This window comes from Harpia harpyja, chromosome 17 (genome assembly GCF_026419915.1).
Source record: "Harpia harpyja isolate bHarHar1 chromosome 17, bHarHar1 primary haplotype, whole genome shotgun sequence".
NCBI classification, from domain to species: Eukaryota; Metazoa; Chordata; class Aves; order Accipitriformes; family Accipitridae; genus Harpia; species Harpia harpyja.
In genome coordinates, this window is record NC_068956.1 from 4,105,472 (window position 1) to 4,132,344 (window position 26,873).

The following is a 26,873-nucleotide window of genomic DNA, read 5'->3' on the forward strand; positions in this document are numbered from 1 at the left end:
CTTTATAATTCAGGACAGGAATGGGGAAAAAAGAGCTCTTCCTAATGTAACTAAAATTAGAAGAATATAGTGACTCAAGCTGGAATTTGGCCACAAAATCCTGTTTACAATCCTCAAAATTCACAAAACTTGCCAGGTTTAATGGTTCTGAGGGCTTCAAGCCCAGTCAGTGGTTCTTAACAACATGGTCCCACGTATATCATGTTGGTTTAGCACCAAGTCAGACAGGGGCAGCTGTTTGTAACAGGCTGCCAATAGCTGCAGAATGTGCATTTTTACCCTCAGCATGCTGATTTGTGTTGTTCATGCAGTTACAGCTTGGGACAGTAGAAATATATTTATCTCACTGTTTTTTACAACACTAACAAAATGCTTCTTTATGCTTGTTCACCGGTCAGCCTAATGTAACAACAGACTAGTTACCTTGGGAAACAAGAACATGAGCAATACTGAGCTTTGCAGCCCTGTGCTAAGAACTTTTGGAAGCACTAGAATTCTAAATGCAAAACTTGGTTATTGCATTTTCCCTTCTATCTCATGAGACGTAAAGGGAAATGTTCCAGAAGGTGTCTCAGGCACGTAGCAATGTGGTTAGGGAAAGACAGTGAAGATACTTTTAAACGCAATTAGCTGAGAATGAACCACCTTGAATGTGGCACAAATGTTTAGTGCTAACATGCAGCTAGTGGATTATGATCTTCATTATAGCACAGACCTGGAGTGTAGGAAAAGAGCTTGACCATTGTCATCACCTCTGGTTTCCTACTGCCTTACCTCTGACAATCTGACACTGAAGACAAGCAAGCGGGTAAAATGCTAGCTTAGTGACCTGACCATTTCACAATGACGTAAAAAAAAAAAAAACCAGGCTCAATGTACCAGGATAGGAAAAGTGAGCCTCTGTTTTTGTAATAAAAAATACTAGGCGTAACCTGACGGGAATGTTGTCTTTTGAGAAGGAATCCATCCTACCTAGAGAGCATCCCATGCACTCCAGGCACTGCTGAAGGGAGATGTGCCCAAAAGAAGGCCGTGTCCAGGCAGAAGAGGCTCAGACGTTTAGAAGATATTTGGGGGCCTCTGCCCCCAAATCTGTCTCCACCTCAGCAAGTTTCAGCAGCATCCTCCAGACAAATATAACATTGTAAGAGAAAGAAAAGGACTAGTTGTCTTGGATGCTTTTGGAATGTAAAAGTAAAGGTTTAAGAGCATCCAAAGCAAAGTTCCCCCACCAGCCACAATCTTCTCAGTTTGTAAGAACACCGTTCTCTTTGCTATGGCTTCCTTGGTCGTTCCCCGTGCCAGTCACATCATTCAAACACAGCTTCCCTGAAAGCAGGACAGAGCAAGGGCTTCCTCACAGGGTTCAGGAAAAAACCCAAGCCAGCTTCAGGTGGTGACAGAAATCCTTTGCTGAACCCGAAGAGACAGGATCCCTTACTCATTTGCAGTTTGCACCACCCTTTGCAGCTATATTGAGTGTGTGTATGTGGGGAGGCTTCTCTGCGGATCCAGCCAAACTTCCTGGATGCTCTGCACAGGACATATGGCAAGACATGGAAAACATGCCCCCAGGGCTGTCTGCTGCACTGCAGCTCCATGGCATCTTCCACTGCATCTGATCTCCAGATACTTTCCAAACCTTGATTACTGAACCCTCACATCCCCTTGCAATATAGGTTAAGGATCACTCCCATTTTCCAACTGGAAAACGTAGGAAGGACAGAAGTGATTTTCCTCACAATTGTACAGCAGGTCAGAGGTGGAGGCAGAGACAGAACCAATCCTTAATTCAGGTGCTAGACAATATTCCTTCTGCTTAGAATATGAACATATTCTGAAAGGTTGTATTGGTAAATACATTAAAGGAAAATCATCTCCTTGTTAGTGACTCTTAATCCAGATAAGCATGATTCTGAATTAGGCTGTAAGTGTGTTTTAAATGGAAACACTTAACCTGTGTTATCTCCATGCTGGCACCATAATAAACAGCCATTCCTACTTGTACCGAATTAGGCGAATAATCTTATTATTCATGAAATCTGAAGTATGTGGATGAGAAGAATCTATGCAGAAACCATCACTCATGGCTATTTTTAGCACTTCTTCCACAAACACCTGGAAACTATTGATTTGCTTATTATCTGGCACCACCCAGAGTCTCTTTAAGTTCTGCCTGGTGTACTCCTCTTCGGGAAGGCCTTCCACACTGGCAACCCAATCTAAGGTCAAATGGTTGGGGTCCTGCAGGTAGCTGGATATTGAAGAGAGGTTTCCATTGAAGCAATAGTAAAGTTTGGAACCAAGAAGCTTCAGGAACAGACATGACGTGGAGAAGATATGAGCACTGAACACTTCCATGTTGGAGGAAGACAGGCTGTAGATCTGGGGTGCTTCTCGGACGGTGAAATGAACAGTCTGGGTCTTCTGATCAAGGGTGATGTTGAGCATGGCATTCTTCTCCGCTTTAGAAAGCTCCACCTCCTTCTCCTGCAAGGCCTCAATCAGTGGCTGAATTTGATAAAAATCTACCTCCCGTCGAAGCAAGCTCATTTCCTGAAAGTCTTCAGGGAGGTCCAAGTGAGAAGTTCGTAAGAAGTTCAGGATATAGCGGAAGATTTTGCCATCTCTGTCAATAAAGCAGTTGCCTTGGCTGTCCTTCTTGGTTGGGATCTTCCCGCTAAACATGGCGCCCAGCATAGAGTCTGGAAAGCTAGTCAGGGTGGACAGAGAGGTGGTATAGAGTTTTCCTCCAACATTGAGTGTGATGGGTTCTGACATGATGGAAAAGTCACGATGCTGGGACTAATTCTAAAACAAAAACAAAATTCCAACACCACACATTTAGTTGCATTTACCTGTTTGAAAGGTTAAACTACAGAGATAAAAAGTCCTAAATATATAAGGGTAACTACATGGCAAGAATTCATCATAGAAATTAGAAGTGGGGAATTACTTTTGGAGGTTGTATCTTGAGAACAAGCGTAAGGATGTTTTTTCTCTCAACAGACTTGAAGAGGACTTTGTTTAGTTCAGTTTAGTGCCAGAAATCATGAGTCTTGCAAAGCTTTACAATCATGCTAAAAGTGAGATCTCTCCCACAGATGCCTACAGCGGAACGACTGCTGACTTCAAAGCAAGAGTTGTGTCCTGGGCTTACCTGGTCCCATCTCCCTCGTGAACACAGAATTTAGAGGGGAAAAAAAAAAGGAGAGGACAAGAACTGGACACATCCCAACGTCTTCCATGGCATCTGAAGATATAATTAAAGCAACAAAGCAGTTGCAGCAGAATCCCCTGACACACATCTGAGTGCAGTCAGCCTAGCAGGGAGCCAGCGAGCAGTGCTGCCGTAAGCACGCAACAGTCTGCGGTTCCATTCAGTAAAAAAACCAACAGGCTTTCTCCTTCCAACGTGCTTTACCTTAGAAAACATTTCCTCATTAATTGGGGCCATATCCCAGTTGACGTAGTTTCCACGCAGCTCCTCTGCAATCAGCTGAGACAAACGGAGGATGGTTATCACTTATCAGTTAAGCATCACTGCCTCTGGAAGGGACATACCTCCCTTCGCCCTCCACCATACCTTCCTCCTCCCTTACACCAGGTCTAGCGCTCATCTAACCCCACAGTGAGCCAGTTTAGGGAGAAAAACCATCATTTTCTATTCAGATATGTTTCTGCTACATCTTGGAACCAGATGAATGCCAGGGCTGGTGGAAGGGAAGAGGAAGGAGCTATGTAGCCCTTTCCATTGCAGATCCGCTCAGCTGCCTTGAAAAGGTGGGCCCTTATTGCTGATAGCTGAGGACCTGCAAATCTGTTTTTCCTTGTTTGCTGAATCCAAATCAATCAACAGTTTATTCCCGGTTTTATTACTGACTTAATTAGCAGGAAACCCATCCATGTTTGCTTGCAGAGGTGGGAGGTAGCTCTTGCTGTAGTAACTACGATCATTCAACAGAAAGCCACCAAACGGCTCCCTTAAAATTAAACTTAAGCACAGGCATTTTCCTAACTAGTCATGGAATACTTATAGACACTACAACACTATTATCAGCTCTGGAGTCACAGCAAAATACAGATAGGAAGAACATAATCTTGTGCTGGAATATCAATTCTTTTATGGCTGCTAAAAACCAAGTAATAGTCTTAGGCACCTTAAAACAAACACGCCTCTAGATAGCAAGCGCATTTTGCTATGAAAATCTTGCCCAACCTAGGGCAGCTAATGAACAGGTCAAAGCAGAATCTGTATTTCACTTCTAGTTTTAAGGCCAACATTCCACTCTGTTCTTTAACCATGCGCACACAGTGTATATCTCACTGCACAATAATTAATGGCAAGAAACAGATCTCTAAATCCAGAGTGTTTTGCCTGTGTCCAGAGTGTTTTGCCTTAACCAACCAACCAACGTACTTGACAGTAGCTGGGGAAAGAAAGTCAATCTTTGCTGCTTTTTTCTTATAAACTTGTTTATGAAAAAAGTTTTTCATAAACTCCTAAAAATTAAGATTAAATGGGTCGTCAGTTTTCTCTCTGCTCATCCAACCAGCATTTGCAGTCCCTACCACGGTTTATCAGGCCTGGGTACTTTGCTAATGCAATCTAAAGGTTCTCCAAGAATGCGGCATGGAAATCACTTCTGCTTTGTGGCATTTCCACAAAGAGGAGCTACCAAGAGAGCATCTAATCTTGGACATGGGTGGCTATAACTTGCAGTCACCAAGGACAAGTATGAATTGGCTTATGGTTCTCGGAAGCAGAGAAATACAGTAAAGCCTTTTGTGTAGCTGCTCCCCAAGCAGCACTTAAAATTCACTCAAATTAGATCAGCTAGAGATCTAATTTGAGAGTTGAAGATGTGAAGAGGATTTATTTTGTGCTTTTAGAGTGACTTGTATTTAAATACATCTTTCTTTTAAAAACAGATGTATTTAATATCATGGGGAAAAAAATCTACAGTTGATTTAAAGTCATAATCTTTTCAGGTGATGTAAATTGAGAGAAACCAGCAGTGGTGAACTTTTTGGAAAAGTCAAACTCCCGAATAGAAGCTGCTGTCAGCATCTCAGCATTTCAATCGATCAAGGCTTGTAAATTTTAACTTGGGTTTTACTCACAGGAGCATTCTCAACAGATGCATAAAGAACATTTCTGTAATGACCTTCTACCCCATGAGTTTAGTTCAGCAAATAATTGGTTCCAACCTGGAAGAGTGATGGGGTTTGACACAGCAGGAAGGTATGAAAGAGGATGCAAAATGACAAAATCTACCTGTTTTCACTTATTGATGCCTTCACATATTTAAAACCATCAGCTCAGTTCTTTCATTATCATAACACTTCCTTTGCTTAATAATTTTGAATGTAGAATAGCTTTGGATAAGCTTATTTCCCCTCTTATGTTTTCATCACATTTAAGAGTGCTTTAATTAGCTAATAAATAAAATTCTGGATATGTAATTTAACTGAGTGCCTGTTCCACCCAACTTTGCAAAAACCCACAAGTGTACAAGTAATACTCAAAAAAAAAAAAGCATCAGTCATGATTTGCCAACATAAATGTAATATAAAGAAATGGCATAAATATTACTATGTATTTAACCACTCTGAAAAATGGGTACAGCTGTAGTCTATTCTTTTTAGCCAAAAAGTGCAGTTTAATGGAAAGTTTAAAGTAATAAATAAGTTTCTGTGGTTTTCAGAGAGACATGGACTTTTCCTTAAGACATGTATCTCTCTCTCTCTCTAGACAATTTTAAACAGGATTTTTCTGGTTACTTATTGACATAAAAAATGATAACTTAAATCATTCCAGTTAAAAATAATCTACCCTGAAACAGCAAGTTTATGAAACACTAAAGAGATATGGTATGCCTGGTTCTGTTCAACAGTCTCATTGAAGAGCTGAAGAAAACTCTCACTGCGTTAACAAAATAAAGCTAATACTAGTTTAGCCAAAGCTATAAATACCAGCAGGGCAGAGAAGAGGTACTAAACAGATCAGAAAACAAACCAAGAAGTTTTTATTTGGGAAAATATGTAGCAATGCCTTGATTTCCATGACAAGTAAACCCTAATACAAGTATTTCTTGGGAAAATATTGCTTGGGAAAAGCAGCAGTAATCAATTGCAAGCACAGATTTCACTTTACAAATGGCAGGGAAGGAAAATGAATCAATTCTTTAGTATTTCAGAGGCAACACCTAAGATGGGGTTAACGGGCTGATCCTAGTGTTGTTCAGAGAATCTCATTAATGAAATTAATTAAACACAGAGCAGCAAAGCAAGAGCGATCTGTAATTTGGTAGGAGTGGATCATGGTGACTTGTTAGGGTTTCCAAAGTCCATCCCACAGGCTGCTTACGGCCTCTGAAGCCCTTACGCGTGGCATTAAAGACATTAAAAGTTGTAGCATCCCCTGAAATATGAGTTAATGGATGCTGTGACAGCAACAGGGTCTTTTGCTGCTGGACGTAGTGATATGTGGCCATTTACACAGTCATTGCCCCTGGTTTTAATTTTATACATAAGGTATTGCACTGCTGGTTAATATTATAGTGTAGCCTTCAATAGCTCACCCGTAAAACATCCCTCCACGACCAAAACTTTGGAAACCTGTATTTAAGATAGTGAAATATGTGCCGTTCCGTTAAGAAATTGTTGAGGAGTCACAATGAACTGCAAAATACACACGCAGAAAAAAAAAAAAAAGGAGATGAATTATTTAGGCTGGCACAATGAAGGATGCCTAAGTGGCAATAAAATTAAAGCAAGCCGGGGACCATTTCCGCTAAGCATCAGGAAGAGCAGCCAGACTAAAAACCTCTCTGGCTTTTTGAGTATTGCCCAAGAGAGCTGGTGAAAGCCACATCAGCTGGATAAATGTTACAAGAGACAGATCATGTAATGCATTATAGGAACTAATTCTGCATTGGGAGGGGCAGGATTGATTTCAGCTAAAAAGGAGGTCTGAAAAAAGAAATATCTGGGCACCTGTGTGGCAGCTGGAGACTTTAAATGTGGTTCAGCAGGAGAAGGTGGTTGTTCGCAGGATGGGGCTCCAGTCTGCTTCATTAGAGTGCATTAATGGCAAACACATAATCAGGCAAAGACACTTCTTTCTGTGCAATGCTCGTTCTGCTTTGGGTTTTGCCCCAGATTCCCCGCACTCGGCACATATCACTTTGCTCCATCACGTCTTACTGAAACCCGCGTTTCAGTTTGAGGTAAAAATTCCAGTTTCCACGAAACACCCAAGTCCTGAGGAAAAAAAAAACCTCATGAAATTGTGAACTCCAGACCCGGGCACACCCAGCCCCACGGCATTTGCTGTGACTGTACCTGCAGACCAGTTTTGCGCCTTGTCCCTTCTCAAGGGAACGATTTCGCAGAGGAAATCCAGACCCTCAGCTCCGAGTCTGTGCCCCACTGTGTTATGGGGACTGCAGATGAGGCAGTTTGAAGCCTAGAAGTCACCCCATGAAAGACAGGAGAAAAATAATAATAAAAGAACAACAAAGGGAGGGCAGAAACAAAATAAATAGTATTTAGGGGATTAAAAAAACAAAAAAGATAAAAAACTCAGCTGACCACTTACCTAGCCAGCAGCAGCCAGTAGGCATCAAGTGAGAGCTGGGTTTAAGGAAGGATTTGGGATAAAATCCGTCACAAGGACAGATTCACCCTCCCTTCACGTACCCCTGATACACATTGATTTATCTCAGCTCATCTTCAACTACAGAAGGTTAAGCATTTACAATATGATTTCTACACCCCATATGCTTATTTATAGTAATCTTAGAGAGGAAAACTCATGTTTTCCCATTGCTGCAGGACGGACCCACCTAATTTTGGACACTCGTTTAATATCATCCTCTCCAATAAATATAGCGCAGCACTTAGAAGCTTAAAATTCAGTCGGTGAAGCAGAGCGTGGCGTGTCTGCCAGGAGCAATATATCCCGAAACACAGCCCTGGGAGGGGGGTGTGGGGGTGGGAAGCAGCTGCTTTTTGTTTCGGGACTGCTGTGAGCCACTGGAAATTTCCAGCCAGCGTTTGGGAAAAGGCTGCTCACCCCTAAGGCTGGCGCTGGGGACACGGGTGACAAGCTCCGGGAGGGAACTCAAACTCCCAGCAGGCGCGTGGCAGGAAACAACGGCTCACCCTTCCCTTCTCGCCGTAAAACGGGATCCGTATCGATCTGCCGGCGGCTGCGATACCCGGAGATAGACGTGCCGACTGTCCACCTTCGGAGAGCAGCTGCTTAGCCGCCAGTTATTTATATTTAATTTTCTAATCGCGCTTCGTCAGACACAGAAACGCTCCTCTGCCAACGAGAGGCGCGAACAACGGGAAAGCGTGAACGGGAGTTTCATAACGTCCGTGGTTTGTTGTGGGTGCGATCCTGTGCGTTCATTCCTTCCCGGACCTGCACTTTGATGCCCTTGAGCATCTCCTGGGCTGCTTGCTTAGGGATGCAGGTGAATGCAAAAGGCTGCATGTCTGGCTCTCTGCAGATGCTGAATTTAAGCAATAAAGAGAAGGGGGTAGGGAGACAGGGGTAGGAAAATAAAGCTGGTGCCCTGTTAGTAAGAGGAAGGAGTGATATAAAACAAAGGTCAGGTTCCTCCTGAGAGAAGAGGAATGAAAGCAGCAGTGCACGGCGGGTAGGAAGAGAACAAAATGAAGGTTAACTGCTACTGAAGGAGAACGGCAGAAGACAAGATGGAGGGGGAGAGGGAGTGCAGAGCCAGAGAGATGCGGCTGCAGCGAGGTTTGGAGAATAAAAGCCAAAGTGCTGCGGTGCTCTGTGCCCTCCTGGCGTGACCTCCGACACCCGTGGGCTCAGGGGCTGCTGTGTGGGCAATGCAGACTGTCAGGAGGCCACTGCCACCGGCTGCCAGGAGGGAGCCCGTTCGGGGTCTCGTGGCAGCCGCAGCAACACTTCTCCTTCCAAGCAGCTGATATAACCCTTTGTACAGTCCAATATACCAATTCAATCCCAGCCCCAGCAAAGGTTTTCACTAATTTCTAATGTCCTGTCCAAGCACGCACGTGGGTATCACTTGGCACCCTCGGAGTATCTTCCAGATACTCTTCTTTCTTTCCTGGACCACTTCATCCGCACACGTGGTAGCCCACCACCTGCGTACTGCTCGATGCACGCACGGGGTGGTTCGGCAATCCAGCTTCCATCCCATCTCCCACTGACACCGTCACTTCCAGGGCACCCCTCCAATTAGAGGGCAGCCAATTGCCAGCACGGATGCAGCCGCATGCTAGCAAAAAGCACTCAGAAATTACACTAACAAGGTAGGTGCCATCCAGAACCAGACCCTCTGCGGGGTACGGCTCACGCACATCGATGGCCCAGCTCGGCTGGACGCAGAGCCAGGCCCGGAGGTGGGCATACAGGGCTTGGATTTGCTAAACCGCTGTAAATCCTTTAATTTCGGAGATGTTTCATTGAAAGCGGGTGGGGGTAGGCAAAGTTTGCAGAGTGGCGCTGAGCCCTACCCTGTTAAGGGGAGCCATAGGTATGGCCTCTCCCTACATAGCCAGGCGTTCACACTATTAAATTAGCTTAAAATACTAAAAAAATACACACACACCCCCCGAGCGGCGGATCACCCGTCCATCCCGCATCACCCCACAGCGTTTCTCCGCGGAACACCAGCGCGGTTCCCCAGCCGCCGGTCCCCATTCCCCCGTGCCTCAGTTTCCCCACTTGGAAGGGATAACGATGGGGTGACCCCGACCCTTCCCACGTCCCCCAAGCCGGGTGAATCCCCTTCCCAGCCCCGCCGCCGGACCCACCTGCGCCCCCTCCAGCCGCCGAGCCCCGTCGCTTACCGGGCACCGCGGGAGGAGGAGGAGGAGGAGGAGGAGGAGGAGGAGGAGGAGGAGGAGGAGGAGGAGGAGGAAGCAGGGGGCGCGGCGTGGATCGACTCGGTCGCGCTGGGATTTGTAGTTCGCCGTCGCCTTCGGCCCTGCCCCGGCGCTGCCCGCAGGACTGCGGCTCGCAACCGGCCACACCGCAGCCTTACGGGTGGGGGCCGGGCCGGTTACGGCGGGAGGTAACGGGGGGAAAGGGGGTGTCGGGGGGGGACGGTTAGGGGTTGGGGTGCTCGGAGGGAGGGGTGATTGGGGAGGGGTGGTCTGGGGTCGGGGTGAAGGAGGGGTGCTCGGGGGGAGGGATGCGGGAGGGGTAGTCGGGGGGAGGGATGCAGGAGGGATGCTCGGGGTGAGGGATGCAGGAGGGATGCTCGGGGGGAGGGATGCAGGAGGGATGCTCGGGGGGAGGGATGCAGGAGGAGTAGCCGGGGAAAGGGGTGCAGGAGGGATGCTCGGGGTGAGGGAAGGATGCTTGGGGTGAGGGATGCAGGAGGGGTGCTCGGGGGTCAGGCTGCTCGGAGGGAGGGATGCTCGGGGGTCGGGATGCGGAAGGGAAGTCTTGGGGAAGGGGGTGCAGGAGTGGTAGTTGGGGAGAGGGGTGCAGGAGGGATGCTCAGGGTGAGGAGGCAGGAGAGGTGCTCAGGGGAAGGGATGCAGGAGGGGAGCTCAGGGAAAGGGGTGCAGGAGGGGAGCTCAGGGAAAGGGGTGCAGGAGGGATGCTCAGGGGTTGGGATGCTGGGGATCGGGATGCTGGAGGGATACTCGGAGGAAGGGGTGCAGGCTGGATGCTCAGTGGGAGGAATGCTCAGCAGCTGGGATGTAGGAGATTGTTTCAGGGGTTGGGATGCAGGAAGGAGCTGGGAGTAAGAGGTGCTTGGGGGTTGGGATGCAGTCGGGGTTCTCAGGAACTGGGATGCTCAGAGGGAGGGATGCTCAGGGGAAAGGGTGCAGGAGGAATGCTTGGGAGGGATACTCAGAGGGATGCTCAGGGGCTGGGATGTAGAAAAGGGCTTGGAGGGAGGTATGCAGGAGAGATGGTTGGAGTAAGGGCTGCTCAGAGGGTTAAGATGCAGGAAGGATGCTCAAGGGAAGGGTGCTTGGAGGGAGGGGTTCAGGAGAGAGGCCCAGGGTTCGGGATTCCCAGAGAGATTGCTCAGAGAGAGGGATGCTCTGTGGTCAGGATGCAGGAGGGAGGCCTGGAGGAGGGATGCTTGAGGATTTGGATGTTTGGGGGTCAGACTACAGGGGGATGCTTGGAGGGAGAGGTACAGGAGCAACATTGGCAAGTGGGTGTGTGTGCATTCCCCCGGTGCCTGCAGGGCTTTGCAAACCTGTTTACAAGGCGGCATCTTGTTATGAGAAACGGTCCAAGATGGGTTCAGTTTTTCCCCAGGGAAGCTGACCTGGGGAGAGACACCCAGGGATGTTCCCATCCCATAGGGAGCCAAAAAACCCTAAAAGTGAGGGTAAAATTCAGAGCAGTCCAGATCCAAACCCCTTACAGGTTAAATCTGCCTTGGCTTGGACTTTGCAGTTGTTACCAAGGGATAAAAGCAGATGTTGGAATATTTGTCACTTCTGTGAGGTTTTCAAAATGCTTTGGGAACTCAACTATACCCTGCTGTGTTTGTATCATGGGACTCATGGCAGAGATATTTCAACTGCGTGCTCTACCTCAGGCTGAAAGGATGTAGCAAGGGGCTGAGCTTTCACCTGGGGAGGGCGTTGGAAATGCCTTGGACATCTTTGATGGAGTCCGTAAAGTTTGCCATGGTCTCACTTCACCTTCTTGGATTCTGGATCAGCTGATGCAAAGCTGCATACGTTGGGGGCTGAAGGGAAACTGAGGTCTCATCTGAGTGTCATATCCCATTTTTCCTGAAGGCACCACCAAAAAATTGGAGATCTCTGTATCTCCAAGCAGTGAGGCAGTGTCTGATGGATCTCAGCCAACGTCAGCAGCCCTCGGTCCGATATGCTTTGGTGAACAGGACGTGGTTTTACCTTGGGTTATATCCAGGGGTTTAATTTCTATACACAGAAAAAAGCAGACAGAAATCTGAAGAAAGAAGAGTGATGTTAATGCTATAAATACCTCCAAGAAAACAAACAGCTTTCCGGAGTAGATGTATTTACAGTCTCCAGGGATGATGGTAGAAAGGACATTGGTCTGAAGGTCAGTGCAGGATCCGGGTGCTCCTAGTATAAAGCCCCATGGAAGTACAGCAGCACAGTCCTGGCTGAGAGCTCTGGCTGAGGAGAGCAGCGGGCTTTTGGGGGGAAAAAAGGAAGATATCTCCATCTGGGGGATGTGAGGAAGGGTGACCATCCTGGGAAAAACTTACCTAGTGCGGGCAGGACAAAGCTTTTGGGCATCCAATGCCAAATATATTCCAGAAATTAAAAAGCAACTGGGGTGGGTTATTTTTGTCTGTGGTTGGCGCTGGGCTTAGCCATAGTGGTTTGTCACTGCTGGTTTAGTGGTTAGAGCAAGTCCTGCCTTATGTGCCTTTTTTCTGCTGCTGGTTTTCAAGGCAATGGGAGAGAGGAATTTAATTCCTTGTGCCTTGCTTTCTGCATCCATACCAGGACAGCTGATAATATTCTAGTGATGGTTTTGAGATGCTTTATTAGAAAAGGATACCAGTAAGTATTAGAGATACATGTATGTAGCTGTTGACTGGAGGGGAGGAACGGAGCTAGGAGGAGGAGTCTGGAGAAAGAGAGGATGAAATGTTAGGGCCTTGGGCTTTATTTGGTATTATTTTGCTGATCGCTTTGACATCCAGCCAAAGCCTTTTTTTTATTTCATGACCGAGTGCCTAAGAGCAAAAAACACAGAGCAAGAGAAGAGACTGGGGGATTCATGTGCACCAAAGGGATCAAAGAAGAAGCACCGGAGAAATAAGAGAACAGGGTAGCTATGATAGATGGGTTCAGGTAGGGCAGCCAGGCCAGCACTGTTGTCCATGAATTAAGGCCATGGTCAATCACTTGTAGATGGCCGATAGAATTGTATGGTGTGGTCAAACACATTTATAATGTTTTAGAGGAAAAAGGAATGATGAAATACATGGTACTGCAGGAGAAAGGAAAAGGGTCTGCAGTGGTCTGTGGATCTAAAACATCAACAGATTTTAATAAAGGTAGGGACTACTAGATGGTAAATTTAGGTGGATTGTAAATAGATGTCTTTTGGTTAGTTACTTTTTAGGGACCCATTAGAAAAGTGTGTGGTCACAGGAGAGAAACTCGCTGTTCCCAAGGTGGAGCTCCTGACGTACAGCAAAGCTGTGCAAAGTGCCAACAGTCCAGCTGGGTGACGATGCTCAAATAAATCTTCACTCTCTGGAGAGGACAAAAAGCTGCCGAGCGGGGTGGAAGGTCCTGCTGAGCGTGAGGGCAACCTCCTGCTCCAAATCTGCTACTGCCTGTGGCTGAAGGGGAATCTCCATCAGGGCTCTACTAAAGGGCAGTTCTGATTCAGTGCAACAGAGGACAGGCAAGCACAAAGAGTTTTGCCAGCCAGAAGTAATTAGCTCTAGTGAGTAGGAGACACACAACACAAGCGCAATCTGTCACTGGAAAGCACTTTCGTTCAGGAAGCAAAGAGTATGTGATCTCCTTGTAAAGAGAAGGTGAATTTAGAAAGGCAGATTATAATTACGTGCAAAGAAATTTGGCCAGGCTTCTGTGCTGGCAGTTTTTCCCTGTTATGACTGCAGATGGGTAGAGTCTCAATTCTGTTTCTAAAAGGGTATTTAACTGGATTTTTTCTGTGGTTATTAGCTCTGAGTTTCTGCCCAGATCTCATAAAAATGGACCTGATCCTCTGCTCTGCCACAGCACTTTATTGGGTGTAACTCGGATAGCAGCTGAAGCGAGCAAAGTAAGGTGGATCATGGCCGTTAATATATTTGCAGGCCTGGAGAGGTTTGGCTGCTGGCTCTGCCACAACCTATTGCATCTCCTTGAGCAAATGGTTTGATCTGGATGTGCCTCAATATTTCATATTGCTACAACAGCATGAATGTTATCTGCCATGTCGCTTAAGTGAGATATATATGCCCTTGTGAATATTCCTATAGATATAGTTTGTAGGCCAGTGGGCTTTATTTCAGTTGAAGCCTCCAGGCATTATTATGGTGCAAATAATATATAAGGGAGACTGAGGCTTTAGAGAATAATGAGTAGCTGGATGTGAAATAATTAAGAAAGGAGTAAAGAGAGAAGCAGCAATTGTGTCATTGGGAGGACTCGAGATAGAGACCACAGCATTAAGTCCCTGTGAGTGCTTGATGTATACACAGAAGATCATTGAACTGGAATCACATCACTTACATTAATTAAGGTTATTTAGTCAGGAAAACTAGATCTCAGCTAAATAAAGAGTATAACTAGATGTGTAAATTATACTAGATCACGGGGAGGCAGAAGTAGGAGGTACAGTAGCACGGATGAGGACCCAGCAGTGGCCTTTGATGATTTCCAGCTCTGTAGGGAAATTGCAATTTCTTCCTAGTTATATCGAGGGCTTTTTACTTTTTAGCCTTTTAGAAAAATAGTCATAGGGAAGTGATAGGAATGACTGTCTGTGACAGTCCAATACCTACTGGTCAGGCTGTATCTATTGGATGTGATAATGATGAGTTGCAGGCTGTGGTTTCCCCTCCTTGGCTGAATGAACAGGCAGGTACTTTGGATGAAGAAAATCCCCTTTGCCTATGAATTAAGGGGACATTTATTCCCTGCAAAAAAATCATTAGGACACAATTACTTTGATGTTCCTGGAAAACAGACCTAGAGAGGTGTGTGACAACAGGAGCTGGTCCTTTTAAGAAGTTGTATACCAAGTCATGGCAAATTTTGTAGAAATTTTACAGAATACAGTATTTTTTCTGCAGTATTTTGTGCTCTAGCAAGGCACTGTGTGAGCTCCCTTTCATCCTGCAGCAGTTCAGCATGCTGCAGGATTGAGCCCTAATTGCCTAGCTGCCTGGAGGATGCAGCAAGAATAACAGTAATGTCTTGGCTGACATAAAAGAAACCATTTCAGCAGGAGTTAAGGACAATAAAAGGTGAGTCTTGTTTCTGTACTTCCAGATCTCCAGAGAATTCAGGGAAGTAGATCATGATTTCTTCTTGTCCTTTGCAAGTAAAAAGCAAATCACTTTATTTATCAGTCTACGGATGGTGGGATTTTTTTCCTCCTTTAGTGGTATTTATCAAACTATATATGATGCCATTGTAGGAAATGTGCTGAATTTATTACCAAGATTTCCTAAAGGAAAGGTACATCTCAAATCTGTGTTTTCAGAGCTTTGTAAGATCTGGGGTGTGGGAACTGATACTGCATTCTGCAAAAATACTAAGGAGCCTTTACTGGAAATCTGCTGCTGGCAGGGAGAGGGGAATGAATTGATTTAGAAGTAATTGGATAGACTTCAATTGAAATGAATCCTAATTAAAGAAAAAACACAGGCAGAAGAGAAATATAAGGACACCTCTGAATAGTACAGATTATGAAGATTAGACCCAAACAATGCCCAAGGTGACTTTTCATCCTGAGGCTGAATTTTGGGGTTTTTTTTGCAGTTTACTCGGTTTGGAGAGTGAAGCTAAGCTGGTCGATGCTGCTCTTTGCTTAAATTCCTTTTCCCTCTCTGGTTTGTGAGGATGGTTGGGTATCTGTCCTTCCAGGGACACATCTCATGGTCAACAACACCTGTTACAAACGTTGATGAAATACTTCATTTTATATGTGGCTTTAGATGGAATTTAAATGTGGAGCCAGGGCTGCTCTCTTTTTACAGCACCCTTTTTATTTTGAGGGAGCATGGGAGAAAGCACTGCGGACCCTGGTGTGTATTTGTGAATGCAGTGTGTGGTACCTAATGCCATCAACACTTGTTGATCTGCCAGGTGGAACGGAGAGTGTCTTCAGGACAGTTTTGTAGGTTTGAGCATCTGCATGACAAGGATGAGATAGGAAGACATCCCTCCCTCTTCTAAAGCACGTCTCCCTCTCTAGCACATCTTCAAAAAATCAAGAAGGATTATCTGAGAACCTAGTTTTGTCAGCCTCCCTTCAGTTCTTGGGATGATCATTGAGCACGTCCTCTTGGAAGCTGTGTCTGGGCACATGAAGGAGGAGGTGACTGGGGAATGACCAGCATTCATTTACCAAGGGTAAATCGTGCTTGACCTACATGATGGCCTTTAAGGATGGACTGGTAGATCAGTGGATGAGGGGAGAATAGTGGATGTTGTCTTTTTTGACTTCAGTAAGGCTTTTGAGATGATGTCCTGCAGCATCCTTGTATCAAAGATACAAAAGAAACTGCAGTCTAGATGGGTGGAGTGCTAATTGGGTAGGAAACTGTCTGGAACTATCCTGGGACCTTTCCTTTTTAATATTTTTATCAACAACCTGGAGGAGGAGATGAAATTCACATCATCAGATTTGTGAGTGACACCAAACTTGGCGGAATAGTCAAGTATACGCTTGAGTTCAGGGCTGCCATACAGGAGGACCAGGACAGGCTGAGGCTGACAAGAACCTCGTGGAATTCAACAAGGACAAATGCAAAGTCCTGCGCTTGGGATGGATTCACCCAGCATGGATTCACCTGGGATGGGCTAACCCAGCATGGATTCACCCAGGATGGACTAACCTCTTGCACTGGTGAAGACTGGGGACTGACTGATAGCAGCCCCCAGGTTATTCAGGAGATGGAGCCAGGCTTTTCACAGCAGTGCATGGCAGGAGAATGAGAAAAAAACAGACATAAATTGAAACAAGAGTTTCCAACTGGAAATAAGGGAAAACTTCCCAATACGAGCTAATTAGGCACTGGTGCAGGTTGCCCAGGGTGGCTGTATGATCTCCATTCAGGGATGTTTTCAAGACCTAAATGGACAAAGCCCTGACTGAGCAGCTTAGTTTAATTTCAGCTTTGTGCAGGGGTTGGACTAGAGACCTCCCAAGGTCCCTTCCCTCCTGATTCTGTGATTTTACCCATGTTGCTCCTGCCAATTGTTCACCAGGGGAGCAGAACAGTTTTGCCATTTCATGGGATTTTTTTCTTTTTCACTGCAAAGCTCATATTGTGTACTTTCTGTTCTATGTGAGCTACATAACAGATGGAAACCTCAAAGCGGCTTTTCAGATTAATAATTAACACTTTGACCTTCTACAGCATCCTCGTGTGCTCCAGGAACTCGGTTCTCTTTACAAGCAGGAATGAGCCGATCCTTCCAACTTTTCTGTGAGTTGTTATTGCCAGTGAGGAAGATGAAGTGCAGAAAGGTTGTTCCACTTCAGGAGCAGTCATTAGAGAAGCCTGATTATCTGAATATTTAGTCTCTTTATTCCAGTACTAAACAGAGGAGAGCCAGGAACCAGATCTCCAAGGCAGCATTCAGCTGCCCAGCAATGAAACTGTCCTTCCCTCTCCTGCAGTTCCCTGGGTTATTTATGACACACTTCCAATTTCTACAACAAATGAGACAGTGATCTTACAGACAACAGTCTCCTTCACTGCAAACCCTGATTCATTCTCCAGGCAGGTCCTGGGGGAAAAAAAGGTTAATATGAGATCCTTTAAATAATATCTCTCTGAAAGCATCTGGAGCTGTGCTGGGGTTGAATTAGCCATCTTAATTCCTAACCTTTGACATGTGAATGATCTTTTAGCATAGAATGCTCTTTTAGTGTAGTTTTAAGACTGTAATATTTGTTATTACATATTATAAAGCAACTTGAATGTTGTTTTAATATAGTTCTAACATTGTAATATATATTATAAATGTCTCCTTCTTAGGAGCTCCCTTGCTAGCATCCTCCATCCTGGCTTTGTCTGGCCCACACCCAGAGAACAGCTTGGTGTACCCTGATGATACACAACAGAAACATGGTCTTCTTTGTCCCCTCCTGCTGACACCAGGGTAGTTGGAGAGATGTAGGTGGGACTGTGTTACCTAAAGCCCAACCTTGTACTGTAAAGTCCTTCATTGGTGAGGAGAGCATGGACCCTCCACCCCAAGGTCAACTCAGGTGGTTCTCCCCACGTGTCTTCGAGGTCCTAACGTCAATACGAGACGCTACGACATTTTCTGATGAGGAAGATGGTTTGCCTTTACAGTCTTTAGATATTCTCCATTGTTTGTCTATTGATGATGGAGGGATTTTGTTTCAGCCTTGTCCTTGCCACACTATGTCAGACAAGACCTAGTTGCACTCCAGACAGCAAGGCTGGGGTGACCCATCCTCACATCCCCTTCTGTGATCAGCCTGAGAAAGAACCAAGCCCTTTCAGGAGCTACAAGTTTATCTCTAAATTCAGATGGCAGTAGACTCTTTGCATTGAAAATTTGGGTGAAGTTTGGCAATGCTAAAGTAGTTAAATCCCAGTCATACAGGGGACAGCAGTGGACAACCATCACCCCTGAGAGAGGCAGCGAGGCCACCCAACACCGTGTACACCAGTGGGCTGTGGATTGTTGTAATTTATGGGGTTAGGTCTAAAAGGTCTGTAGCCATTTTTGACCATCCTGCCTGGGTGGTGTTTCCACACCGCTGTGCCAGGCTCAGCATGGATTTCTCCAGGGAAGTAACTACGTAACGGTGAGACACAACCAGTGAACGCTGTAGATCCTCCTGTCTCCTCCTGGTCCCTTATCTATCTGCCAGATGTCTGGGGTGTCAGAACTCAGTCTGTGAAGCTGCAGAGAGGAGGTGAAGGGGATACGAGCTTGACGGCAGGTCTGTGCCAACCTCTGTATGGCCAAGGTGACCACTAAGCTACAGCTAGGACAACTGCTCCTCCTGATTTCTGGTCTGTCTGCAAGCCCCATCTGCTCTCCAGGTTGGCTTTTAGCCTTTGCTGTCACCGTGGTACTTTCTGTTTGAGGTGAAAAGACATTACCTGTGGGCTTTTATTCTCTCCTCTTACCTTGTCCTCATTTGTTACTGGTTTAATGCAGGCTGGTCCCTCAAGAGTCCATTTTATGTCTTCTATCCTGTGAAAACAATGCGATAAGGAGAATTAGTTCTGCCATAGCTTGTTGCAGGGAAGGCAGCTGTGGTGTTTGATGGGGAAAAATAAATCCAGCACATGAACAGAGAACTGTATGAGTCAACATGCAGGGGACAGAAAGGCCAAGGTGATGCCTGGAGAGCCATTGCAGCATAGGCTGCTGTCATTGCTGGATGGGGGGGTGGCCATGTATGTATCGTGGTTTCTTTCACCCTGTGAGATTGTGTGTGAAGCAATGATGGGAAGAGGTGATGTGTGGTCGAATGGGAAGGCTTCCCAACCAAGTAGCTGCGAGCCAGAGCTCGAGGTTTGTATCTGGCATGGGTTTTTCTTCTCCACCAGCAAGCAGCTGCCTACCAGGAGAGAAGACACTCTCTGGCTCAGATACAGGCTTACTCTGGGGATGGGATGGTCCTTGGATGGCATCCTCTGAGGTCCCTTCTGGATGTCATCTGTGAAAACCATGCTTGTACATGCCACCTGGGTGCATGTTTTTCATTAATATAACACTACCCGCTTCAAATGCTTTCCAAGTGCTAACGAAGGAAGTTTCAACCAACCCCGCTAGGAGTTGCTGTGTGTTGTCCTCATTTCACAGATTAGGAAACTGAGGAACAGAAAGGTGGTGATTATTACTCTGGTCAGACACCCATGAGCGTGGATGGATCTGTCCTGCCTTGATCCCTCATTTAGGTAGTGAAGATGATATGTACCTTCCTTCTCCCTCCCACATGGATTGTTTCAGGCTATAGGCAGGAACGGACGTTCTCCAAACGTGTATTTGTGCAGCGCATCGCACTGGGGGGACCCGTGGTGGGTAAGCCTTTATACAGTCCCTGTAATATGTTTTAAGAAATCCTGTCTGTCTAATTTTATCACTCTGTAACGGAGTTTCTTGTGTAGTAGTACATCCAACACCTGGTTATAAATGTTGTTCTGAGTTCTTCCAGGGAAATCCTTAGGGGTTTTTTTAAGCACTCTCTCCTCTAACGCTTTATTGCTGCTGAATTTGGGCTGTGACGAATGGGAAACTTTGCCTGACTCTGCATTTTCTCTCCCCTCTCGCTTTGGTCCTGCATACAAATGCAGCAGATCCCTGGGGAGCAGCCAAGACTGCACCACTCAGCCGGAGTGGCTGGCAGCACGGCTTAAATGTCAGACGTACACCCCTGCTATTGCACAGAGAGGCTGCAATCCCATCTCTGCTTCCCAGGGCTTTTCTCTCCTTCCCTGAATGTGAAGACAATCATTGGGAGCATCTTCGCCTCTTGAGGACACCTGAGCCAGCAGACGCCAGTGGAAGACCTTGGCTCCCCTAATTCCCCACTCAGCCCCTCTGTGGTCTGTGGCAGGCTGCCTCCAGTGGGCACTGGATTTTGTGAAACATGGGGTACGATGCTGAGTTGCTGAACCCATAGAGGAGAGGAAGCTCATCCATCCCTAGGGTCAAGTGTAAGATTGCAGTTGGTTGTTTACAAGACAAAAATGCTCAAATGTGTGATTAGTCTGTAGAAGTTCTGTATTTTTGTGTATTCATTCAGTCTGGGGGCTTTAGTCTCAGTCAAACATCACCAGAGTGGAAACTTTTCTGAATGTCACCATGAAAAGGGCACAAGAATTATCATCTTCATAGTGGTCCTAGACAGCTCTCAAGCTCTGCTTCTTTGACGTCCCTTGCCAACCTGGGTTTGAAAGCTCAGCAGACCCTGCTTGAACTAATCTGCTGCTCTGTTCCTCTCTTTCAGCAGCTGGGAGCAGAGATGGATAAAATACTGGAAGCCGTGGTGATGTCCTCATACCCCAACAATGTGAAGCAAGGGCTTGTGAGGCGCGTCATTGAGGCAGCAAAGCAGCCCATGGACAGCGAGCAATGCTGGTCTATGCTGGAGCTGTCTACCAAGCTTTATCTCACAGGGGACACCAAGTATAAAAGAGAGATTGGGAAAGAGGTTTTGGAGGTCTACGGCCACTACCACCCCGAGGAATTTGAGGAGTTCTTCAATGTTCGCTTCCTGCTGAGTCTCCTCCAGGAAGGCTATGGACCTCTGGGGAAGAGAAGCCATTATGTACTCGATTATATCCAATTAGGACTGCAGTTTGTCCTGGAAAGCCCGTCAGCAAACAGCATCTTCAGCTTATTGAGGATCGAGGTGCTCCGGAAAGTCTGCGAGAGGCCCAGCCCCAAGCAATGCGCGAAGATCAGCAAACTCTTAACCCAACATCCTCAGTGCATTCCCACGGGCAAACACCAGGTCTTGTTTTGTCAGCAGCTGATCCGATGCATCGGGCAGTTCCAGTGCATCTCCGAGGGGGAAGAGGACATCATGGAGTTTTTGGAGCAGGTGAACAAAGTGAGCGGTCTGCTGCAGAGGATCTGGAGGACTCAGACCTCAGCCATCCTGCCCTCTTTGAAGGAGCTGTTCACTATCATTTCTTCAACAGGTAATTAAAAAAAAAAAAAAAAAAAGGCTGGGAATGTAAATGTTGGCTCTGATGAAGTCAAATTTGATTAGTCTGACATCTTGCATGGTTTTCATCCACTCCAGAAATGCAGCCACAGCTGAAATACAATAAACAAGCATCTCTAAAAGTTACCCAGGGCTTTAAGCTAGGGAAACAATATCCCCTGAAACCACACAGAGTCTGTACACAGGAGTTGTTAACTGGGTTGAAATATTTGCAGCACAAATTTGTGTGTTCAGCACTTTCCAGTATCAGCTGGGCTTAATGGAAAGCACCTTATCTGCGGCTGGTTAGAGTGGGACTTGAAAGCTTTGAGAAATGTCACTCTCTTATGGCTGACTTGATGGGACCCCACAGCCTGCTCCTTACCAGAAACTAGGGACAAAGCTAAGGAGTTATTTCTCACCGATCTAGAGGTAGGAAGCACTACTATCTCTCTGGAGGGTGGTCATACCTTAAGGTGGGACAGAAGATATTTATCCAACTTCTGGGGCCTTTAGGTTATTGCAGAGGGTCTCAGAAGATTTTTGGGGGTACCAATGCTATGAAAGGCTGGACTCTCTACCAGCAGGTGAGCTCCTGCTCCAGCTGTCCCTCAGCCCACGAGGAGATGGGTTTTTCAGTGCCCTCTGTATGAAAGCCTCATCCTTTGGAGGGTGCTCCAGGCAGGCAAAACTGCAATTGCATCCCATTGCAGTTATTTGCAGTACTTAGTATAAAGAGAGCACGCAGAGGAAATCTGGGAGCTGGGGTTGGCCCAAGAACACTCTTGTGCCTGTGATCTCTTCCTCCCTTTGGGCTGCGTATGGCTTCACGCAACAGCCCATCTGCTATGACCCAACCTCATTATGTGCTACATTGGGATTTGGGAAATTGTCCTCCTAGCACAGCTAAGTGGGGACTCCGCATTGCTCATTTACACCAGCTGACTATCCGCTCCATTTACGTAGGCAGAAATGATTTGGCTTTTAGAGATGAGAAATGACCTCATGTGCCTGGTTTTCCCGGCAACTAACATCTTCGTTGGTGGCTCTCATCCATCTCTTGCAGAGGAGCAGGAAGCGCCATCCAACGCCTTGGCCAGTGTGGTCCAGTTTGTCCCTCTGGAGCTCATGGATGGCGTCATAAGAAACCTAACCAACGATGACAGCATCACTGATGTGCAAATGATGACAGCCATTGGCAGGTAGGAGAAGCTGCATTAGCGAATGTCATTCTCAGTTCGGAGAAAAACCTGCACCAAAGCTGCACTCAGTTCCTTTGCGTGGTTTTATCCCAACCAGTTTGGCTGGTGCTGTCTACTGAGGAGTGGGGGGGGGAAAGGGAATTTCTGGATCCTTCCTTCCAGCCCTGAGGGCACAGAGAACTAGAATAAAGACTTTTTATTTATTGATTTTTTGTTGTTGTTTATATTTCTTTTTTCTTAGAAATAAGTAGTGTTATGGGATGCCCAACATAAGAAATCTTGAAGAGTTTTGATTTTTTCCAGAAGCTGTTGAGAGCCTTTTCTTCACAAAAATCTGCTTTACAGAACTTCATGGTGATTCCCATCTCCCTTCAGAAGGACATCGTCCTAAATCACCAGTCACAGCTAAAAATCTTGGAGAGGGGGGTATGCCCAGCTGTTTCAGTGATCCCACCTTGATCTTTGTCAGATGGATGTGGTGCTGCTGGTCTGGATCTTGGTCCTGTACAATGTTTATCCCTGACCTCTGTGCAGGCAAAGTCAATGGAGATGTCAAGGCATGACGAAGAGTAGCGGGTGAAATACTGCCTCACATGCTAGACCTGGTCTTTGCAGAGTCAGTGCCCTCTTTGGCATCACCAGATCTTCCTTGCACACTTGTGTCCAAGTCCTACAGCTCCTCTGTGCTCCAGTGCCTTGCTCCAGACTTGCTTAGGAGTATGTTCAACCCATGCTTGCCTTAGAGGTTTCCACTTAAATGGGTGACGTTGACATGCAGTAGCACACACGCTTAACCCAAGGGAGCTGCTGTGACTTGATCTTGCTGGAAACATCTCTTTTCCTCTTCTTATTACAGGATTTGTGTCCCCCCATAAGTTATATGACAGAAACACAAATTTTTCCTGATGGGAACTTTATGTATGCAGAAAGGAGTTGCTTCTTTTTGACTTGCTGGGGAAGGTCATGGTTTTCCCAGAGTCCAGAGCAACCCAAGACAAAAGATTAAGTTATCAGTTCAGTTCTTAACCCTCTTCTCCATCTTTTTCTCCTTCTGGGAACCTGCAGCTGCGAGCTCCAGGCGATAAATCTTGTAAGAGCACCAGTGTCTAAATATAGAGGTTGCAAAGTCAATTGCATCATTCCTTAAAACATTCTTTGTCACACAGAAGGATGAGTAAATCATTACTCAGCATTAGCCAAACATTAAGCAAATGCCTGCAAAATGTAATTAAGATCATTTAGGAGAAATGCGGAAGTTTTGGCAGCGTGTTTACAGCAGACGGGTGCCCCAGAAAACTTCACTACTGTCAGCCTTTCGATGAGCGTGTGCTCCATGCCTAGAAAATCAAAGAAAAATGTCCTAGTTGAAAAGATCTTTCAGCTTAGGATCCCTGGAAAACTGGTCACATACAGAAGTCTCTTCCTCCAAAGTTTAGGTTTGGGAGTTAGTAGCAGGGGAATAAACTGGCTGTGGGGTGGAGCTTCTGATCAAGCGTTTAAAGAACAAATAGTGGTAAAAAAAAGCAAGCCTGGCACCTGCTGGTGTAAGTGTACACCACAATCTCCTTTAGAGAGTTTCTTTTAGAGTTTGTCTCTTTTCAGATAGACTCTATTAATGTGCATCCATGACTTCAGAAGTACTCGCTGTTTTGTTTGTTTTTTTTTTCCTGGGTGTGTATCTGTTTCAAAGAGCCCAGGTCCAGATGAACAAGGCATCTGCTGTCACACAGCAATGCAGGCACTTGCTACCTCTGGAAATCAGGAACTGAGCTTTTAAAAGTTTAGCATACCAAATCAATGGCTCCTTTGGAAAATTAGGGCCCTGGCTTCCAAAACGTTAGTGGATTGTGCATTGTGGAAAGTAAATTAAATTAAAATGTAATTTCTTCCTACTGTAGCAACGCAGGCAGACAGCAGGGAGGACTGTAACTTAGCCACTAGTGCTGGTAAAAAATAGCTTAAAGCAGACAAGGTTATTTTATGCCTGTGTAAAAGAAGATAGGGTGAAGAGGGACCTTTGGATCTCTGGTTCCATCTCCCTGCTTTATAGGCATTGACATTACAGACCCCTTTCATGAATCTTCAACTACACCCCTCAAAGCAGGAAAGGCTTTTGCTCCCACTGTCCTTCTTTCATAGCTGTTCCACCACCGGGTTGCTTTAATGGTTCAAATCTCTCTTCTAATAGCCAGCCCATACGTATTTCTGGCCATCTTATAGTTCATTTGATCTTATGCCAACATAAATAGCTGAAATAGCCCTTTTCCCTCCCTGGTGTTTATTCCTTCAATGTATGCAGGCAGAACAGTCCCTTCCCATCTCTACTTTCCTGTGGCTGTGCTAAACAAGCCAGGTTATTTTAAGCTTTTCTTGCAGTAAGTGTTCTTCATTTCCCTGACCACCTTAACAGGCTTTTTCAACACCCGCTCCCACTTCAGTTCATTGGTCTTGAACACCGATGGTGACCTTTGAGCACCAGGTTCCAGGTGCAGTTCATCACGGCCTTGGACAAGAGCTTGAGGTCATTGTTTTGCCATAGAAAACGCCTTTTCTTCTGCACCACAGCATGGTGCTGGTCTTTTCCATGGCTATGGTTACACTGGGAACTTGTAGTCACCTGGTGCCTGGCTGGTTGTCTTCAAGCAGATGAGTTACCGTCACATAGCGTCCATTTCTTGTGCCTTGCATGCATTTTGAATCAATACATTTCCTCCCAGTTCTGCATTTCTAATCCTCAGGGTCTTCCTCATGATACCTTGATCCTCCTCTTGTGTTGTTGATGCCTCCCCACTTTACATCATCAGAGATTTCACCGCCATCTTCAGGATGTTTGTGCTAACATCATTAGATCCTGAAGATTGCAACCTCCTTTCAGATAGCCAGTCAGATATGATCTACCTCTGTCCTTTGACTAGAAATTAATATATCCTGACAAAGCTGACTTTGGCACCTATGGTAACCCCCTGTGGCACGCTATCTGTTCTTTCCAGTCATCCCCTCATTGCCTGTCGTCATAAAGCACCACGCCAAAGTTTATAGAGTCATTAAAACCTACCAGAGTTTAATATTACATGATGGAAATCACCAACTCCTCGTTTGGAGTTCATGAACTTTTCATGTTTTCCTTTCACATCAGCTGTCCTTGCTCTTGTTTCCATTGTCAAACCTTCTATCTGCCTCCTCTTTGTCACCCTGATCAATTCCTTCCTTTTGCTGAAAATGGAGGCAGAGGATGTGTTTAGTTTGGAAGTCACATCTAGAGGCCATATCATATCTTTAATCACTATCACATCCTCCGTATACAGCGATTGCATGGCTTTCCTTATTCTCCTCTCATGCAAATGTCTGTGGAAGCTTTTCTGGTATTTGCTTTATTATCCATCTTGGCTTGACTTTTGGTATTTCTCAACATCCCAACATATTCTGCTTTTCAAGCTTTCTTTACTGACTAGCCTTTTATTTTTCTAGTTCCTTGTAGACTTCATTTATTCCTGCTCTTTGCCTTGTGGTGGTTAGTTATCTGTGTTTCCTTCATGTATCTTGCATGAGATACAGGCTGATAAGCAAAAGGGACTGACTGGGTAAAAGATAGCTGGACTGATGTGGGAGACAGAAGATCTGGGATATCTTCAAATCAAAGGTACTGAAATGGTTAGCAAAGTTTGACCCTTGGAGATCTCAAGCCTTAGTTGCTTCCCATTTTTGTTTAACATTAAATTTAAACAGCAACAGTCTGTCATCACTTAGTCTGAGATTGGTTTTTTATTACTGGCTTCTGTAAAGTACTTATTACTTGCAGAAACATGATGACATGTTGGTTGCGTGGCTATAGATGAAATTTGTTAGCTGTGTCATTCAGGAATATCTGGCTTCTATTAGGGTTACCAGTATTTTTTTTTAAATGTGTTTCTGGAAATCAATGTTTCCCACACAGAGAATGAAAAGATCTGAATCTGAGTGTTTTTCTCCTTACAAGTAACAATGCAGAGATCATATCGGTATCACTTGTTTTCTAATGGTGACAATGCAGAGACCTTGATCAACACCTCTTGCAGGTGGTATATAGAACACCGTACCAGTGTTAAAAACTTGAACTCAAGTTGACTGAAGTTAGTGGAAGAAATCCCTGCTTTCTTCTATGGACTTGGGTCTGGTCCTCTGATGAACCACAGTGTGATAATGACATTGGGGTAATTCCATTTCAGGCTCTGTTGTGCTTTGAATAACATGTAAAATGCCTTAGGAAGGGCACATCTCTTACTTGGTCATCCCACTGACTAGAAACA

At 45.7% G+C, this 26,873-nt stretch overlaps 3 protein-coding genes across 8 annotated transcripts in view; 1 reads left to right on the top strand and 2 right to left on the bottom strand.

Annotated features, from left to right (window-relative positions):
• LOC128153230 (thyroid hormone-inducible hepatic protein-like) overlaps nucleotides 1–25,014 on the bottom strand; it is a 56,695-nt gene extending 31,681 nt beyond the window's left edge. Inside the window, exon 1 of the mRNA XM_052812257.1 lies at nucleotides 25,011–25,014. The gene's annotated coding sequence lies outside the window, so the exon portion shown is untranslated. The remainder of the gene's footprint in view (nucleotides 1–25,010) is intronic.
• On the bottom strand, nucleotides 86–9,897 carry KCTD21 (potassium channel tetramerization domain containing 21). 3 transcript variants are annotated; one of them, XM_052812254.1, is made up of 4 exons: nucleotides 9,823–9,871; nucleotides 7,348–7,471; nucleotides 7,000–7,266; nucleotides 86–2,811 (listed from the first exon to the last, which is right to left on the bottom strand). In XM_052812254.1, exon 4 carries the CDS (start codon nucleotides 2,779–2,781, stop codon nucleotides 1,999–2,001), a length of 783 nt encoding a protein of 260 aa, XP_052668214.1. In that variant the 5' UTR covers nucleotides 2,782–2,811; nucleotides 7,000–7,266; nucleotides 7,348–7,471; nucleotides 9,823–9,871; the 3' UTR covers nucleotides 86–1,998. The 3 variants fall into 3 exon arrangements, with proteins under 3 accessions (XP_052668214.1, XP_052668216.1, XP_052668215.1); XM_052812256.1 differs by lacking the exons at nucleotides 7,000–7,266; nucleotides 7,348–7,471 and having other exon boundaries at nucleotides 9,859–9,897; XM_052812255.1 differs by lacking the exons at nucleotides 7,000–7,266; nucleotides 7,348–7,471 and having other exon boundaries at nucleotides 9,823–9,891.
• The window catches only part of USP35 (ubiquitin specific peptidase 35), a 30,153-nt gene continuing 12,484 nt past the window's right edge, over nucleotides 9,205–26,873 (top strand). The window contains exons 1-3 of one of the 4 annotated variants that reach the window (XM_052812251.1): nucleotides 9,205–9,318; nucleotides 20,684–21,380; nucleotides 22,452–22,587. In XM_052812251.1, the coding sequence (XP_052668211.1) occupies nucleotides 20,699–21,380; nucleotides 22,452–22,587 (818 nt within the window). In that variant the 5' untranslated portion in view covers nucleotides 9,205–9,318; nucleotides 20,684–20,698. Of the gene's footprint in view, nucleotides 9,319–9,967; nucleotides 10,083–20,683; nucleotides 21,381–22,451; nucleotides 22,588–26,873 lie in introns of those variants that run through there. The other 3 variants (XM_052812249.1, XM_052812250.1, XM_052812252.1) reach the window with 3 other exon arrangements.

Excerpts from the sequence above, each read along its gene's own strand:
- KCTD21 (XM_052812256.1), bottom strand. The coding sequence starts at position 2,781 with ATGTCAGAACCCATCACACTCAATGTTGGAGGAAAACTCTATACCACC.